Source organism: Nipponia nippon, unplaced genomic scaffold (assembly GCF_047370975.1).
Source record: "Nipponia nippon isolate SJK-2023a ecotype South Korea unplaced genomic scaffold, ASM4737097v1 scaffold_47, whole genome shotgun sequence".
Taxonomy (NCBI): Eukaryota; Metazoa; Chordata; class Aves; order Pelecaniformes; family Threskiornithidae; genus Nipponia; species Nipponia nippon.
In genome coordinates, this window is record NW_028262366.1 from 74,935 (window position 1) to 92,670 (window position 17,736).

The 17,736-nt window shown below is 70.5% G+C and overlaps 2 protein-coding genes across 2 annotated transcripts; both read right to left on the reverse strand.

The window, feature by feature from the left end:
- Nucleotides 1-316: 316 nt before the first annotated feature.
- EHMT2 (euchromatic histone lysine methyltransferase 2) lies at nt 317-14,909 on the reverse strand. Its single transcript, XM_087729802.1, is given in 31 exon segments — nt 317-576; nt 1,245-1,420; nt 1,503-1,581; nt 1,968-2,054; nt 2,441-2,556; nt 2,919-2,996; nt 3,385-3,529; nt 4,018-4,185; nt 4,679-4,833; nt 5,344-5,448; nt 5,522-5,623; nt 5,709-5,831; nt 6,250-6,356; nt 6,565-6,647; nt 7,032-7,217; nt 7,797-8,029; nt 8,745-8,888; nt 9,436-9,581; nt 10,075-10,179; nt 10,713-10,818; nt 10,892-11,023; nt 11,629-11,766; nt 11,850-11,935; nt 12,314-12,386; nt 12,497-12,608; nt 12,610-12,663; nt 12,665-12,722; nt 12,725-12,766; nt 13,466-13,636; nt 13,709-13,753; nt 14,867-14,909. Coding segments are annotated over 31 exon segments (3,552 nt in total). The 3' UTR covers nt 317-422.
- Nucleotides 14,672-17,287, reverse strand: ZBTB12 (zinc finger and BTB domain containing 12). Its single transcript, XM_087730034.1, has one exon. It carries the CDS (start codon nt 16,402-16,404, stop codon nt 15,199-15,201), a length of 1,206 nt encoding a protein of 401 aa, XP_087586160.1. The 5' UTR covers nt 16,405-17,287; the 3' UTR covers nt 14,672-15,198.
- Between the last annotated feature and the right edge of the window lie 449 nt (nt 17,288-17,736).

Below are 17,736 nucleotides of genomic sequence, written 5' to 3' on the forward strand. Positions count from 1 at the left end.
CCGTGTCCCCCCCTGTCCCCCATCCCCTGTCCCCCCCATGTCCCCCCGGGTCCCCCCCTGCACCCCCATCCCCTGTCCCCCCCGTGTCCCCCCCTGTCCCCCATCCCCTGTCCCCCCCGCGTCCCCCCTGCACCCCCATCCCCTGTACCCCCGTGTCCCCCCTGTCCCCCATCCCCTGTCCCCCCCATGTCCCCCCAGGTCCCCCCTGCACCCCCATCCCCTGTACCCCCGGGTCCCCCCCTGTCCCCCCCCACGTCTCGGGCTCAGCTCTGGCTCTTTATTGGTTTCCACTGGAGCTGGGGACAAAATGGGGGAACACGGGGGGGGGACGACACACAGACACATCAGAGGGACACAGGGACATGGGGGGTCCGGGGGGCTCGGGGGAGGGCAGCAGCTTGGGGGGGGTCCCTGGGGGGGGCTCAGGGGGGGGGCAGGGCCAGGAGGGGGGGGAGCAGCTCGGGGGGGTCCCCGCGCCCCCCCCCGGCCTCAGCCGAGTGCTTGCACTTCTCCGAGCCGCACTGGCAGGGGAAGTATTTGCTCTTGATGTCCCAGAACCGGTCCCCGTAGTCGAACCTGGGGGGGGGGGTCCGTCACCCCACGGCCACCCCCCAACTGCCCCCAGCCCCACATATCTGCCCTCCGGAACTGCCCCCGACCCCAACTGCCCCCCCAAGTCATCCCCATTGCCCCCATATCTGCCCCCCAGTGCCCTGTATCCCCCCCAGATTTGCCCCCCAGCCCCCATTTCCCCCCAGCCCCCCAGATTTGCCCTCCAGGCCCCCTATCTGCCCCCCATATCCACCCCAGCCCCTCTATACCCATCTCAGCTCCCCAGATCTGCCCCCCAGGCCCCCTGTACCCCTCCCCAGCCCCCATTTCCCCCCAGCCCCCCAGATCTGCCCCTCATATGCATCCCAGCCCCCTGTATCTGCCCCCAGCCCCCCGTACCTGCCCCCAGATCTGCCCGCAGCCCCCCGTATCTGCCCCCCATACCTGCCCCCAGCCCCCCGTACCTGCCCCCAGATCTGCCCGCAGCCCCCCGTATCTGCCCCCCATACCTGCCCCCAGCCCCCCGTACCTGCCCCCAGATCTGCCCGCAGCCCCCCGTATCTGCCCCCCATACCTGCCCCCAGCCCCCCGTACCTGCCCCCAGATCTGCCCGCAGCCCCCCGTATCTGCCCCCCATACCTGCCCCCAGCCCCCCGTATCTGCCCCCCGTATCTGCCTGCAGCCCCCCGTACCCCAGCTCCTCGCCGGGGCGGATGGCGCGGCTGCTGAAGAAGGCGATGCGGGGGAAGCGCAGGTCCTGGTGCAGCATGAACACCCGCACCGGGATGATGTTGGGGTCGCAGAGGTGGTTGATGAACCGGCTGACGTTGCCGTAGTACCGGGCGTCGATGCAGTACACCTCCCCATCCTGTCGCGACGGGTGTCACGATAGCCCCGGGGAGGCCTGGGTACCCCCCGGCCGCCGGGGTCCCCCCGCCCGCGCCCCCCACCTTGTTGTCCAGGTCGAAGAGGTAGGAATCATCCTCCCGCACATCGGCCTCTGCGTCCGAGATCAGCTCCCCCACGTACCTGGGGGGCACGGGGGGCTGAGGGCACTGTGGGGACCCCCAACCCCTCCAGGACCCCCCCAACCTGGGGCACTCCCCCAAACCCCAAGGATCCCCCACCCAAAAAGCCTAGGAACCCCCCAAATCAGGGATGACTCCCCCAAACCCCACAGGACCCCCACAAGTCTCCCCCAGCCCCCCCAAAACCCAGGGGCTCCTCCCTATGCTCCCAAACCCCCAGGGACCCCCCAAAAACCAGGGGTGAGACCCTCCAGCCCCCCCCAAAACCTGGGGGATCCCCCAAATCCCCCCAAACCAAGGTTAAGACCCCCCCAAACCAGTGACGAGCCCCCCTGGGACAGAGGGGTGCACCCACAGCCCCCCCCCCCGTTTTGGGGCCCCCCTTACTCGCAGATGAAGGTGCCGGGGGGGATGGCCTGCAGCGCCCGCACCCCCCACCCCATCTTCGCCGTCCGGTAGAGCTGGAGCCGGACCCTGCGGGGGGGGGGAAGTGGTTTTGGGGGGGCCCAAAGGGTTTTGGGCACAGATGGGGGGACAAGGGGGTTTGGGGCTGGGGAGGGGGATTTGGGGTGCAGCCAGGTTTTGGGCACAGATGGGGGGGGGGATTTGGGGCACGGAGGGGTTGGGAGTGCAGGGTTTGGGGGGGTCTGGGGGTGCAGGGTTGTGGGGTGCAGGGTTTGGGGGTCTGGGGGTGCAGGATTTTGGGGGGTCGGGGGTGCAGGGTTTTGGGGGTCTGGGGGTGCAGGGCTTTGGGGTGCAGGGTTTGGGGGTCTGGGGGTGCAGGATTTTGGGGGGTCGGGGGTGCAGGGTTTTGGGGGTCTGGGGGTGCAGGGCTTTGGGGTGCAGGGTTTGGGGCGCACTTGATGCCACTCTGCACCACGCGGTTCTTGCAGCTGCGCCAGCACGTGCAGGCCTGGTTGCACTCGAAGATCAGGGGGGGCTCGATCTTGTTGAACTCCTGCAGCAGGCGCCCGTCCTGGGGGGCACAGGGGGGGGTCACCGGTGACCCCCGCAATGGGGCGACCCCCGCAAAGGGGGGGCCCAGGCGCAGGCTCCTGGGGTCACGGCAGCGGTTTCGAGGGGCTCCCCGGGGCACAATGGCGGTTTTAAGGCCCCCCCCGCCAGACCCGGGGGTGCTTGAGGGGCTCCCCAAAAAGCTGCAGGGGTTGCAAGGGGGGGTCCCCAAAACACAATGGCAGTTTCAAGGGACTCCTCCAATGCAATAGCGGTTTGGGGGAGGGGGGCCCCCCAAGCGGCACCGGCGGTTTCAGGGCCCCCCCCAGGCATGGCAGGGGTTTGGGGGGGCCCTGTCGGGGATTTCGGGGGTCCCCCCCTCACCTTATCGTACCAGCAGCGGATGCTGAGCTGCCCGCAGAGGCAGTTGCTGGAGGAGCAGTCGTCCTGGCACGTGCAGTGCTGGGGAGCGGGCGCAGGGGGGGTCAGGGGCACCCCAAAACCCCCAGCAGCCATCTCATACCCCCCTGCACCCCCCAGACCCCTGGCGGGGGGGTCACACCCCCCAGCAGGAGACGTGCCCCCCCCCCAAGCTGTTGGGCACCCCAAAATGCTTCTGCACCCCCAAAGCAGGGAGTTCGCACCCCAAAACCAGTTTTGCACCCCGAAAGCAGCCATTTCCCTGCCCCAAGCTGGTGTGCCCCCCCCCAGCAGCAGCTCTGCCCCCCAAACCTTCCCTTTTCCACCCCAACAGCCCTTCCCCACCCCCCAAAAGCAGCATTCCCTGCTCCGAGCGGGGGGGTCCTGCCCCCCGGGACCCCCCAAAGCCCCCCGGGACCCCCCAGCCCACCTGGAGGTGGGTGATGTTGTGGTCGATGTTCATGGTGGAGGTCTCGCAGTTCTCGGCGATGTACTTGTAGTCGTCGGGGCAGGGCTCCTCGTCCACCCCGTTGACGCAGGGGATGGGCACGTTCTCATAGCCCCGTGCCACGTCCCTGGGGGGGGGGGGAATGGGGGGGCTGGGGGGCACCCCAAAACCCTCCAAAATGCCCTGGCACCCCCAAACACTGCCAGGAGCCCCCAAATCCCTGCAGGACCCGCCCCGGGAGGCGATACGCTCGGTGCATGGTGGGGACCCCCTAAGCACCCCGTGGGCCCCCCAAAACCCCCCCAGCACCCCCCATACCGGCTGACGACGCACCTAATGTGTAGCAGGAGCTCTACCGCGTCCTGGGAGCCCCCCAAAACCCCCCTGACCTCCCCCCACGGACCCCCCATATCAGCTGATGAGGGTCTCAGGGTGCAGCACCCCAGGGTCCCCAGAACCCTCCCGAGACTCCTGGGATCCCCTGAAGCCCCCAGGACCCCCCCAAAGCCCCCCCCCCCCCAGACCCCCTCGGGAGCCCCTGGACTCCTGGGACCCCCCAAATCCCCCCCCAGGACCCCCCCAAATCCCTCCCGGGACCCCCTGGGACCCCCGTACCGGCTGATGATGCGCTCGGTGTGGAGGGGCCGCCCCGCAGCCCCCTGCCGCAGCTTGCGGTTGAGTTGCAGGGCCACCCACACCTCCGAGTGCTCCAGCGTCAGGTCCAGGGGCGAATCCCCCTCCTTGTTCCGCACCTCGGGGTCGGCCCCCCGCGACAGGAACAGGCTGCGGCGCCGGTGGGGCGGCACGTCACCCCCCGCCGAAGCCCCCCGGGCATCCCCCCCCCAGCCCGGGGACCTCCCACCCCACAGATCAGCATCCAGGTGCCCCCCGCCCCCCCGACCCCAGGGATCCAGCTCCCTCCACCCCCCTATAGACCTCCTGCCCCCCACAGACCCCCTACCCCCCCATATACTCCTACTCCCCCATAGTCCCCTCCCCTACCCCCCATAGACCCTCTAACACCTCACAGATCCTCTATACTCCCATAGACCCCTCCCCTACGCCCCATAGACCCCCTACCCCCCACAGACCTCTCCCCTGTCCCCCCAGACCCCCTGCCCCCCAGAGACCCCCCCCCATCCCCATAGGGACCCAGGTGTCTAGGTGCCCCCATAGATTCCCTACCCCTCTATAGACCCCTCCCCTGCCCCCCACAGACCCCCTGTCCCCCCATAGACCCCTCCCTGGCCCCCCCCCAGACCCCCGGCCCCCCTACATGACGCAGTCGTGGTAGCTCTCGCGGGCGGCGATGTGCAGAGGGGTGTCCCCGTGGAAGTTGACGGCATGCAGGTCGCACTGGGCGTTCAGCAGCACCTCGGCGATCTCCGCGCTGCCCGTGAAGGAGGCCCAGTGCAGGCAGATGTTCTCCTCCTGCCCGAGGGGGGGACTGCTGGTCAGGAACCACCCCCCTGGGGCAAAACCTGCCCCCCTGGGGGCAAAACACAACCCCCCGGGGGCCAAACCCAGGTCCTGGGGGGCCAAACCCATCTGCAAGAGGGCAAAAAAACACCTCCTGGGGGGCAAAACCAGCCGCCAGGGGCTTGAAACGGCCCCAGGAGGGGGGGAAGGCCCTCGAAACTGCCCTTGGTAGGGATAAAGGGAGCTTGAAACTGCCTTAAAGAGGATTGGGGGGGGGCTTGAAACCACCCTGGAAGAGACCAGGGGGCCTCGAAACTGCCCCCAGTGGGGAGGGGGACCCCAAAACTGGCATTAGCAGGGAGTTTGGGGGTGGGGGGCTTTGAAGCTACCCTGGGGGACCCCAAAACTGCCCTTTATGGGGACAGGACCTCAAAACAGCCCTGGGGGGGCCTCAAAAGCATCCAGGGGTCCCCAAAAGTGCCCTGGGCGGTGTCCCCAAACCATCAGACGGGGAGGACTCACGTTGTCGGTGAGGGTGACGTCGGCGCCGCGCGTCAGCAGCCGGCGGATCACCTCGATGTGCTTGTGCTCGGCCGCCCAGATGATGGGGGTCCAACCCCCGTTGTCCTGAAGGAGGGGGGCGGGGGGGGTCAGCATCGCCCAGATGCCGGGGGCCCCCCGCGGCCCCCCCGGCTCCCACCTGGGCGTTGACGTCCACCTGGCCGGTGGAGAGCAGCAGGTCAACCATCTCCAGGTTGCCGTTCTTGGCGGCGTGGTGGAGGCAGGTGGAGCCGTCCTCCTCCTGGGTGAGGAAAGGGGGACGAACGATGACATCAGCAAAAGGTGGTGATGATAGCAGCGGGGAGCGGTGTGACGTCATCGCCCACCTTGCTGTAGACGCAGCCGCCCCGCCGCACCATGTACCGCGCCGTCTCCACGTGGTTGTTGGCCACCGCCTCCATCAGCGGCGTCCGGCGCAGCTTGTCCGTCGCGTTGATGTTGGCGCCCGCCTTGGTGGGAGGGGGCAGGGGGGTGTCAGGGACCCCCCCAGACCTCCTGAGTCACAGGGACCCCCCAGGGAACCCCCCCGAGGCCCAGAGACCCCCCCCAGGCTCCCCCACCTGCACCAGGAGGTAGTGGACCTCCAAGAAGCCCTATAGGACCCCCAGAGCCCCCCCAGGATGCCCTTGACCTCCAGAGCCCCCCCAGCACCCCAGGGACCCCCCCACAATGCCCCAGAGACCCCCAAAGAGCCCCCCAGGAACATCCTGGGATGCCCTGGAGCCCCAGGGACCCCCCAGAGTCAACCTGGGGTACCCCGCAGCCCCCCAGGACAACCCTGATCCTCAGGGACCCCCAAAGCCGCACCCGGAGGTGGCGGAGTTCGAGGTGCCGCCCCCCCCCCCCCCCCAGGACCCCCCAGCCCACCTGCAGTAGGAGGTGGCAGATTTCGAGGTACCCCTTCTGCGCCGCCGCATGCAGGGGGGTGCGCTTGCTCTGGGCGTCGCTCTGGAAGTTGGGGTCCAGGTTGTCCACTGTGGGGAGGGGGACAAGGGGGGGGCGGTCAGGGGGGGCAAGGACCCCCCAGGAGGGGTGGGGGCCCTCCGGGACAGCCCAACACCCCCAAGGACACCCCAAAGCCCTCCCTGCAGGCACCCCCAGTCTCCGAGGGATGCTCGGGGGGCTCCAGGGCCCCCCCTGCCCCCCAGCCCCACCCCGGGACCCCCCCGGCCCCCCACTCACGCAGCATGAGGACGACCTTCTGCAGCTCGCCCTGCTTGACGGAGACGTAGAGCTGCCGGGGGTGGAACCGCAGCTTCTTCCGCCTGTGGGGGGGAACTGGGGGTACTGGGAGGCACTGGGAGGCTGGGGGACCCCCTACAGGTGCCCCGGGAGCACGGGTTGGTGGGGGGATGCTGTGCTGGGGGTACTGGGAACACTGGGGAGCTGACGGGACCCTGTACAAGGGCGCTGTGCGACCCCATACTGGGGACATCGGGACCACGGGGGGGGTTTGGGCATCCCCATATGGGGACGCTGAGGGCTCCCATACTGGGGATAATGGGAGCACTAGAGGATCCCATACGGGGGCACTGGGAGGCTGGGGGAACCCGGCACTGGGGGACCCCGTACAGCGGGAGCTCGTGGGCGGTTGGGGTAGGGGTCCCGGGGGGCTCAGGAAGGGTCGGGGGTCCCAGGGGAGCACCCACCTCTCGGCCTCCTGCCCCACCAGCGCCTTCTCCAGCAGGTCACGTGCCGGCCCCGGCGCCAGCCCCCGTGCCGACAGGGCCCCCCCCGAGGGCAGGGCCAGCGCCGGCCCCCCCGAGCTGTCGATGGGCTCGGCCCGGGGGTCCGGGGGGGGCGCCCGGCCCTCACCCTGGCCCCGCATCCGCGCACTGGGGGGCGAGGGCGGGGTCAGGACCCCCCGGGACCCCCACCCTCATAAGGCTCCCCACCCCCAAACACCCCTTGAGACCTCCCCAGACCCCTACACAGCCCCCAGACCACTCTAAGCCCCCCCAAGCCCCCTCAGACCCCTGTGTACCCCCCAAGCCCCCCAAAACCCTGCGTACCCCCCTGAATACCCCCAAACCCTCAGGTACCCCCCAGAGCCCCTCATGTACCCCCCGAGATGGCCCTAAACCCTCAAAAGCCCCCCTGAACCCCTGTATACCCCCTCCCAGATACCTCCAAGCCCCTTTGTATCCTCCCCAGAGCCCCCCAGACCCCCAAAAGCCTCCCCAGATGCTCCCAAACCCGTATGTACCCCCCAGACCCCCCCCAATAACCCTAACCCCCCAAAAGCCCACCTGAACCCCCCTATACCCCCTCCCAGATGCCCCCAACCCCTTTGTATCCCCCCCAGAGCCCCTCCAGACAACCCTAAACCCCCAAAAGCCCCCCCAAACCCGAGTGCCCCCTCCCAGATGCCCCCCAACCCCTCCATCCCCCCCCAAACCCACCCCACGCCATACCTGGGGGTGGGGGCATCAGTGCGGGGGGCGGTGGCGCGGCGGCGGGGCTCGGGGGGTGCGGCGGGGGCGGGGGCCGGGGGAGCCCCCTCGGCACGGGGCAGCGTCACCTCCTGGGCCTCGGAGGCGTCCTCCCCGCAGTGGGGACAGAAGATCATCCCGTTGAGCTGCGAGACGCAGCCCCGGTGGAAGCGGTGCCCGATCCGCACGTCGGGGTGGCACTCCAGGAACGTCCCCTGGGGGGGTGCGGGGCAGTCAGGGGGTCCCCGAGGGGGACAGGGTCCCCAAGGGGGTTCTAGGGGCTCTGGGGGGGTCTTGGAGGTCCCAGCCCCGATCTGCACGTTGGGGTGGCACTCGAGGAATGTTCTCTGGGGGGCGTGGGGTGGTCTGGGGGTCCCCAAGGGGGTCAGGGGGTGCCCAAGGGGGTCAGGGGGTTCCTGGAGGCCCCAGCCCCAATCCACATGTCGGGGGGGGGCACTCCAAGAATGTCCCCTGGGGGGGACGGGGGTCCTGAGGGGCTACATGGGGGTCCCCAAAGGCTCCTGGGGGTCTTGGGAGTCCCCAGTGGGATCCTAGGGGTCCCTAAAAGGGTCCTGGGGGGCTAAAGGGGGTCCTGGGGTTCCCAGCCCTGATGCAGACGTCAGGGTGGCACCCCAGGAACATCCCCTAGCAGGGCACGGGGGGTCAAGGGGCCCTCAAGGGGGTCCTGGGGGGTCTTAGGGGGCTACAGGGGGCCCCTGGGGACCCCAGCCCCAATAGACATTGGGGTGACACTCCAGGAACGTCCCCTGGGAGAGGGGACAGGGGTTCGGGGGGGGCACGAGCGTCCCTGGGGTCCCCAAGGGAGTAGAAGCAGCCGCAGCCAGGGCAGCAGTGGTGCCTGGGGGGAGTCCCTGTGCCCCCCCCGGGCTGTGTGACCCCCTCCCCAGTCCCGGGGACCCCCCCACTCACGGCGGTGCAGAAGTAGCCGCAGCCAGGGCAGCAGTGGTGCTTGACCATGCGGGCGCGGTGGCTCTCGCACAGCACCATCAGGGGCACGCGGCTGGAGGGGCGCATCGTCTCCCGCTTCAGGATGCTGCTGCCGCAGCCGCTCAGCTGCGGGGGGGGGGGCGTCAGTGCCAGGGGGCCCCGATCCCACCCAGGGACCCCCATTTCCCTGACCCCCACTCCTGCTGGGCTGCCCGGAGCCCTGGGCCCCCCCAGAAATGACCGGGTCCCCAAAAAACACCAAGGCTCCTTTCTCCCTCCCTCCCAGACGCCTGGGTCTCCCCTGACACTCAGGTCCCCCCCAGTTTGCCTCCCCCCCCCCCAGAGACCTGGGACCCCCCCTCTGGACTTTAGGGTTCCCCCTCAGCCCCTACCCAGAAGCTTGGATCCCCCCGCACCCATGGGTCCCCCACAAATACCTGGGTCCCCCCACAGCCCCCGCCTCCCCCTGCCACCAGGGCCCCCCAAAACCCCTGGGCCCCCCACTCCCCCCAGACCCCGGGGTCCCCCAAAACCCCTGAGCCCCCCAAGACGCCTGGGTCCCCCCACCTCCCCAAGCCCCCCGGGTCCCCCAAGCCCCCTGCCCCCCCCCCCACTCCCCCCAGACCCCTGGGTCCCCCCAGACCCTGCGGCCCCCCGGCCCGCCGTGGCCCACCTGCCCGTCGACGCTCTCGGTGGCCATGCAGAGCCCCCGGGCCCCCTCGCCGCCCCGCTCCACCTTGGGGGCCTCCATGCGGCAGGAGCAGAGGGGCAGCTCCTCGAAGCGCTCGGCCTCCAGCCCTCCCAGCGCCCCCGCCGGCCCTGCAGGGGGCGCTCGCTGGGTGGGCGGGGCCAGGGTGGGTGGGGCCCGGGGGAGAGCAGGGGCAGGACCGGGACCTCAGCTGGGGGCGGGGCCTCGCGGGGAGGGGGCGTGGTCTAGGGTAAGTGGGCGGGGTTGGTCCTGGGGCAGGGCCTCAGAGGGAGGGGCGTGGTCTGGAAGCAGTGGGCGGGGCCACAAAGGGCAGGGCATGCACCCAGGGGCGGGGCCGGAGGCGGTGCAGCTGCAGAGCGACATGGGGCAGGAGGGGCGGGGCCCCACAGGGTACCACCCGCAGGGAAGTGGAGGAGTGGGTGTGGCCTAACGAGAGTGGGTGGGGCCGCACACCCAGGGCCGTGGTCTGGGATATGGGGGCGTGGCTGCATGCAGGGGGCGGGGACTGGGTCCAGGGGGCGGTGCCATGCACTGTGGGCGTGGTCAGGCAACCCGGGAGGCATGTGGTCTGTGGGGGTGTGGCCCATGGGGGCGTGGCCTCACCTGGGGGCTGGGGAGAGAGGGCTCCGCCCCCCGGCAGCTGCAGGCAGCCCAGGGGCACCTCGGTGTACTCGCTGGGGGGGGCCCCGGGGGGGGCCCCGGGCACCCCTGGGGGGGGGGGGGGGTGTCAGGGGTGACATCACACCCCCCAGCCCCCTCCCCAGCTCGGGGGGACCCCACCCAGTTCCTCTGCCCACACCCCCCTCCCCAACAGAGCGGCTTTGGGGCTCCCCTTCCCCAAATTTATCAGTTCCAGGGCTCCCCTTCCCCAAATTCCCCCATTTCAGGGCTCCCTTTCCCCAAATCCCCCAGTTTCAGGGCTCCCCCTCCCCAAATTTATCAGTTTTAGGGCTCCCTTTCTCCAAATCCCACAGTTTCGGGGCTCCCCTTCCCCAAATCTCTCAATTTTAGGGCTCCCCTTCCCCAAAACCCCCCAGTTTCAGGGCTCCCTTTCCCCAAATCCCCCAGTTTCGGGGCTCCCCTTCCCCAGATCTCTCAGTTTTAGCGTTTCCCTTTCCCAAATGTCCCAATTTTTGGGTTCCCCTTCCCCAAACTGCCCAGTTTCAGGGCTCCCCCCCAAGCCCCCCACTCTGGAGGCTCCCCCTCCCCAGGTCCCGGTTTCGGGGCGCCCGTGCCCCCACCTCTCTCCTTGGCCCGCGGCTCCTTCCGCTTCCGCTTCCGCGCGGGTTTCAGCCAGGGGCTCTCCTTCCAGCGGCGCCGGGCCCGGCGCCGGGCGCTGGACGCGCTCTGCGGGGGGACACGGCTCCATCGGGGCCCCCCAAAACCCCCCCGCGCCCCCCCGGCCCCCGGCGCCCCTCACCCGGTCCGAGGCGTTGCCCGACTCCTCGTCCTCCTCCTCCTCCTCCTCGTCCTCCTCCTCCTCCTCATCTTCCTCCTCCTCCTCCTCCTCCTCCTCCTCGCTCAGCGCCTCGCCGGCCCCCTCGCCCTCCGACTGACCGCCCCCACGTGAACCCAGGCGTCTGGGAGCCCCCCCAGTAGCCCCCAGTGCCTCCCAGTAGCCCCCAGCACCCCCCCAGCTCCTTGCAGTTATCCCAGGGCTGCCCCAATGCCCCCCAGTTCCCCCCAGTGCTTCCCAATGCCCGGCAATGACCCCCCCCATATACCCCATCACTCCTCCAGTGCTCCCCAATCCTCCCAGCAAGCTCCCAGTCCCAACCAGCGCCCCGCCAGTGCCCCCCAATAGCTCCCAGTAACTTCTCAGTATTAACCCATCGTCTCCCAACACCCTTCAAGTCCCCCAGTCCCTCCCACTGACCTCCCAGTCCTTCCCAGTCAGCCATCAGTCCTCCCCTAGTGCCTCCCAGTGAGCCCCCAGCGCCTCCCAGTGAGCCCCCAGTCCCTCCCAGTGCCTGCCAGTCCTTCCCAGTCCCCCTGCAGTGACCCCCCAGCCCCCACAGTGCCTCCCAGTCCCCCCCAGTGATATCCCAGTTCTTCCCAGTCCCCCAGTGACCCCCAGCACCTCCCAATGACCCTCCCAGTCCATCCCAGTGACCCCCCAAGTCCCCCCCAGTGCCTCCCAGTGACCCCCAGTCCCACCTTGCTGTCCGAGTCCCCATGCCCGTCCACACTGAAGCCGTCGTAGAAGAGGGAGAAGCCGCCGCCGCACTCGCTGTCCCAGTCGTCGCTGGGGCGGGCGCCCCGGGGGGGGGCAGCCATTTCCTCTGTCACCGTGATCTGGGGAGGGGGGGCGGGGGGTCAGGGGGACCCCGGAGTCGGGGAGGGGGTGGGGCGGGGGGGACCCCGGCGGGGGGGCGTACCCCAGTGCTGGCGCGGGGGCTGGGTCGCTGCAGCCGTTTGTGCAGCCCCTCGGGGCCGTAGTCCAGCTGGGGGCGTTTGGGGGGCTCTGGGGGGGGAGGATAAGGGGATGGGGGGACAGGGGTCACCCCAGGACCCCCCCAGCCCCCCAGCTGCTCCCCCAGCCCCCCAGCTGCCCCCCAACCAGCCCCACGCTCCCTCAGCCCCCTATTCCTACCCCCGGGACCCCCCCAGCCCCCTGGGACCCCCCAGCCCCCCAGCTGCCCCCCAACCAGCCCCACGCTCCCTCAGCCCCCCTATTCCTGCCCCTGGGACCCCCGGGACCCCCACAGCCCCCTGGGACCCCCAGACCCCCAGCTGCCCCCCAACCAGCCCCACGCTCCCTCAGCCCCCCTATTCCTGCCCCTGGGACCCCCGGGACCCCCCCACAGCCCCCTGGGACCCCCCAGGATCGCCCTGGACCCACCGGGCTCCTCGATGCTGCGCAGCTCATCCGAGACCCTGAAGTGCAGCATCTCCGACACCCGCTTCTCGGGGACCTGGGGGGCAGGAAGGGACCCAGGCGTCCGGGGGGGGCTCGGGGGGGCCACGGGGACAGGGAAAGAGACCCCCACCCACCCAGGAAGGATGCCGGCACCCAGACCCCCACCTGTCCGTTGCTGGGCTTGGCCATGGTCTTGCGGGCCCGGTGGACCTTGGGGCGGGCGGGGGGCTCGGGGGGGGCGGGGGGCTCCGGGGGGCCGGGGGGGGGCGGTGGGGCGGCCGCCCCCGGGGAGGCTGAGGAGCCGCAGGGCCAGGCTCTGCCCCGGGGGACTTCCCCGCCCCCGTCAGGGACATCTTGGCCCGGCTCGGGGGGGCCAGGGGGGACCCCCCACTGCCCCCCGCCCCGGGGAGCCCGGCAGCGTCTTCGTTGCGTGGCCTGGGGGGGGGGGGGGGGGGGGGCAAAGGCAGTGAGACCCCCCCAAAATACCGTCCCGACCCCCCCAGACCCACCAACCCCCCTGAACCCCCCAAATACCCCCAGCCCCACCCAAATCCTCCATAAACCCCCAAAGACCCCCCAAAACCTTCCCTGCGCCCCCACTGCACTTCCCAGACCCCCCAGAACCCCCCAAGCACCCCCAGACCCCCCCAAACCTTCCCTGAGCCCCCCAAACCCCCTCCTGGACCCCCCAAACCCTCCGAGACCCCCTGAGACCCCACATAAACCCCCAAATATCTCCCAGAACCCCCCAAAAACCCCCTCAACCCCCCCCCCCCAGGACCCCCCCAGCCCCCCAAACCACCCCCAGCCCCCCCAAACCTTCCTGGGACCCCCAATCCACCCCCAGCCCCCCCCCGACCCCGACAAACCTCCCTAGGACCCCCACAAACCTTCCTAGGATCCCCAATCCATGCCTAGCCCCCCAAGACCCCCCAGCCCCCCAATCCACCCCCAGCCCCCACGTACCCCCCCAAACCTCCCTGAGCCCCCTCAGGACCCCCCCCAAACCTCCCTAGGACCCTCAATCCACCCCCAGCCCCCCCAGGACCCCCCCCAGTCCCCCAAACCACCCCCTATCCACCCCCAGTCCCCCCAGCCTCCCCGGGACCCCCAAACCCCCCCGCCCCCCCTTACCTGGCAGCCCCTTGGGGCTGGCGCCGGCCGGGGGGGCCCCCTGCGACCCCTCCCCTTCGGGGGTCCCGGCCCCCTGGGTCCCGCCGTGCTCCTCCTCGGGGCGGGGGGGGACCCCCACGTTGGGGGGGGTCCCCCCGCTCCGGGGGGGGTCGGGGCTGCTGGGGGGGAGCCCTAGGGGGGGATGGAGGTCAGGGGGTGCAAAGGGAGGGGGATGAAGGGGGGTCGTCTGTCCCCCCAACTTACCGGGGTCTCCCGCCGCCTCCACCGCGAGGGTCGCGCCGGGGGGTCCTGGGGGGAGGGAGAAGCGGGATGAGGGGGGCTCCCACACCCCCCCCCCGCCCCCCGGACCCCGGATCCCCCCCCCCGCCCCCTCCGGACCTCGCCGCCTCCCGCCGCCTCCATCGCCGCCGCCCGCCGCGCGCCCGCGTCGCCGAGTGACGTCACGCGGGAGGGAGAAAAGGCGGGACTTCGGCTTAAAGGGACCGCCGCCGTTGACACGCCCACCGGGCGTAAAGGCATTGTCTTCCCCGCTTTGCTCCGCCCACTTCGTTGACCCCGCCCCCTTGAGGGGACCCAGGCGTCCGGACTCCCCCAACGGGGGTTGGGGGGTCCGGACGCCTGGGTCCCGTCCCCCCCCCCATGGTGCGACCCCCCTTAAATAACCCCAAATCAGCCTTTTATTTCCTTTTTTTAAGCTCATTTATTACAAAACTCTCTAAAAGCGGCGGTGGGGACCCCCCCCACTCTACCCCCTCCCCTCGCCATCCCCCCCCCTCCCCAGGGGTCCAGGTGCCTCCTCCCCAACTCTAACCCCTACACCCCCCCAAAATGGGGACCCAGGTGGTTCCCCCCCCCCCAAATTCCCCCCTCCCTTCCCCCCCCCCCAAAAGGCATCCGGGCAGCCCCCTCCCCATCTCCCCCCCCTCCCATCACTACAATCTATAGGGGACCCCAACGTCTGGGGGGGGGGGACCCCCAGCCTCTGGGTGACCCATGTCACCTTTCCTACAAGCTTACAGGGACACCCCCCCCAAAATGGACCCGGGGGTGGGGACCCCAACATCCGACGAGGGACCCCGGTGTCCAGGGGGGGACAGGACCCAGGCATCCGCGCAGGGAGACCCCCCCCTTACCCCCAAAAGGAACGCCATTACCCACAAAAGAACCCCCCTTACTCCCAAAGGGACCCCCCTTACCCCCAAAAAGACCGCCATTACCCCCAAAGGGACCCCCCTTATCCCCAAAGGGTCCGGGGGGAGCAGACCCCCTTATCACGGGGGTAGCTGGGTGTCTGGGGGGGCTGCAGCCCCTTATCCATGGGGGAACCTGGGCATCCGGGGGGGCTGCAGCCCCTCATCCACAGGGGGACGCGGGTGTCCGGCCGGAGGGGACCCCCGTTACCCACGGACCCGGGCGTCCGAGCGGGGCGACCCCCCTTCTCCATGGGGCGAGCTGGGTGTCCGTGGGGGGCTGCCCCCCATTATCTGTGGGGGGACCCGGGCGTCCGGGGGGGCTGCCCCCCGTTATCCATAGGAGGACCCGGCTGCACCCCCTCCTCCGCAGAGGGATGCTGGCGGCCGGCCGGAGGGGACCCCCGTTCCCCGCGGCGGAGGGGGGGACGCGGGCATCCAGGACCCACAAACCCCTCGTCCCTGGGGGAGGACGCCCCGGCGTCGGGGCGCAGCAGCGACCCCCCCTCGCCGTCCGCCGCGCCCCGGGGGTCCCCCTCCCCGTCAGCGGACCAGGACGTTGATCTCGGCCACGCTGGCCTCCAGCACGTTCTCGGCCGTCGTCTTGCCGTGCTGCTCCTTGAGGTGGCGGCGGATGGCGGGCTTGTGGGCGAAGCGGACGTCGCAGTAGGAGCAGCGGTACGGCCGCTCCCCGCTGTGCAGGTTCATGTGGTCGTGGAGCGTCGACTTCTGGGTGAAGCTCTTGCCGCAGATGCCGCAGCCGTGGGACTTGACGCCGCGGTGGACGTTCATGTGCCGGTTGAGGTTGCTGCTGTGGTTGAACTGCTTCCCGCACCGCGGGCACATGAAGACGAAGTGCTGGGCCCGCATGTGGAACACCAGCTTCTCCACCCCCTGGAAGGCTTCGCCGCACTTCCCGCACCGCGCCGGGGCCGACGCCGCCGGGGAGGTCGCCGCCGGCGCCGCCGACGATGACGACGCTGCCGCCGATGGCGGCGGCGGCGGCGGGGGGTTCGTGCCGCCCGGCTCCTCTGCCGCCGCCACGCCGCCGCCGCCGCCGCCGGGGAAGATGAGGAGCCCCTCGCCCTCGGCGTCCTCGGCCAGGCTGTAGCACGCCTTCACCACCCCCAGCGGCGGCGGCCGGGGCGGCTCGGGGGCGGCCGCCGGCCCCTCCGCCGCCGCCGCCACTGTCGCCGCCGCCTGCGGCCACCCCCGCGGTCCCCGCCGCCGCCTGGCCGCCGCCGGCTCCACCTTGACGATGCAGACGTCGGGCGCGGCGTCCTCCTCCTCCTCCTCCTCCTCCTCCTCCTCGGGCTTGGGGGGCGGCGGGGGGCGCAGCGGGGGCTGCCCGGCGGGCGGCGGCGGCTGGATGAAGCGGGCGAGGGCGCCGCGGCAGCGCTCCACCACGTGCTCCATCTGCAGGTAGCTGGCGGCCGTCAGGTAGTTGACGAGGTCGCGGCCGGCGAATTCGAGGGCGCCGGTGTAGCAGGAGAGGAGGAGGTCGGCCAGGACGCGGGCGCTGTGGGCCAGCGAGACGCGGAGCTCGGCCGCCGGGTTGAGGAGGAACTGGTCGCGCAGGAAGGGGGAGCAGGCGGCCAGGATGACGCGGTGGCCGCGGAAGCGCAGGCTCCGCGCCACGATGGTGACGTCGCAGAAGCGCTCCTCCGCCCGCAGCCGGTTCATGCTCCGCAGCGCGGCCGCCTCGTGGCCCGGCAGCTGGAAGCGCAGCACCTCCGCGCACGACGACATGGCGGCGACTGGGAGGGACGGGGAGCGCTGGGAGGGGTTACTGGGGGGACTGGGAGCGATGGGAGAGGTTGCTGGGGGGACTGGGAGCGCGGGGAGGGGTTATTGGGAGTGATGGGAGCGCTGGGAGGGGTTACTGGGGGGACTGGGAGCACTGGGAGAGGTTGCTGGGGGGACTGGGAGCGATGGGAGGCGTTACTGGGAGCACTGGGAGCGCTGGGAGGGGTTATTGGGAGCGATGGGAGCACTGGGAGGGGTTACTGGGGGGACTGGGAGCACTGGGAGGGGTTACTGGGAGCACTGGGAGTGCTGGGAGCGCTGGGAGGGGTTATTGGGAGTGATGGGAGCGTGGGGAGGGGTTGCTGGGGGGACTGGGAGCAATGAGAGGCGTTACTGGGAGCAGTGGGAGCGCTGGCAGGGGTTATTGGGAGTGATGGGAGCGTGGGGAGGGGTTGCTGGGGGGACTGGGAGCAATGAGAGGCGTTACTGGGAGCAGTGGGAGCGCTGGCAGGGGTTATTGGGAGTGATGGGAGCGTGGGGAGGGGTTGCTGGGGGGACTGGGAGCGATGGGAGGCGTTACTGGGAGCAGTGGGAGCGCTGGCAGGGGTTATTGGGAGTGATGGGAGCACGGGGAGGGGTTACTGGGGGGACTGGGAGCGATGGGAAGGGTTATTGGGGGGACTGGGAGCACTAGAAGGGGGCAATGGGGGGACTGGGAGCACTGGGGAAGGTTACTGGAGAAATGGGAGTGGGTACTGCGAGCACTGGGAACACTGGGAAGTGTTAGTGGGAGCGCTGGGAGGGGGCAATGGGGGGACTGGGAGCACCGGGGGGGGGCGATGGGGGGACTGGGAGCACTGGGAGGGGTTACTGGGAGGACTGAGAGCACTGGGAGCACTGGGAGGGAGAGCTGGGGGGACTGGGGGGACCAGAAGCACTAGGAGGAGTTACTGGGAGCACTGGGAACAAAGGGGCGGGGAACCAGGAACACTGGGAGCACTGGGACGGGCCACTGGGAGAAACGGAAGGGGGTGCTGGGGCTGCTGGGAGCACTGGGAGAGAGGGATGGGGACACTGGGGAGCACTGGGAACAAGGGGGCGGGGCACTGGGAGGGGCCCTGGGGGGCTGGGGCTGCTGGGACGGGTGTGCTGGGGAGACTGGGAGCACTGGGAGGCTGCGCTGGGGGACTGGGAGGGGGCTCGGGGGGCACTGGGAGCACTGCGGTCACTGGGAAGGTTACTGGGAGCACTGGGAGGAGGGGGAGCGGTCACTGGGAGCACTGGGGGGGTCAGTGGAGGGGTTACGGGGAGGGTCACTGGAAGCACTGGGAGGTC

Excerpts from the sequence above, each read along its gene's own strand:
- ZBTB12 (XM_087730034.1), bottom strand. The coding sequence starts at position 16,404 with ATGTCGTCGTGCGCGGAGGTGCTGCGCTTCCAGCTGCCGGGCCACGAG.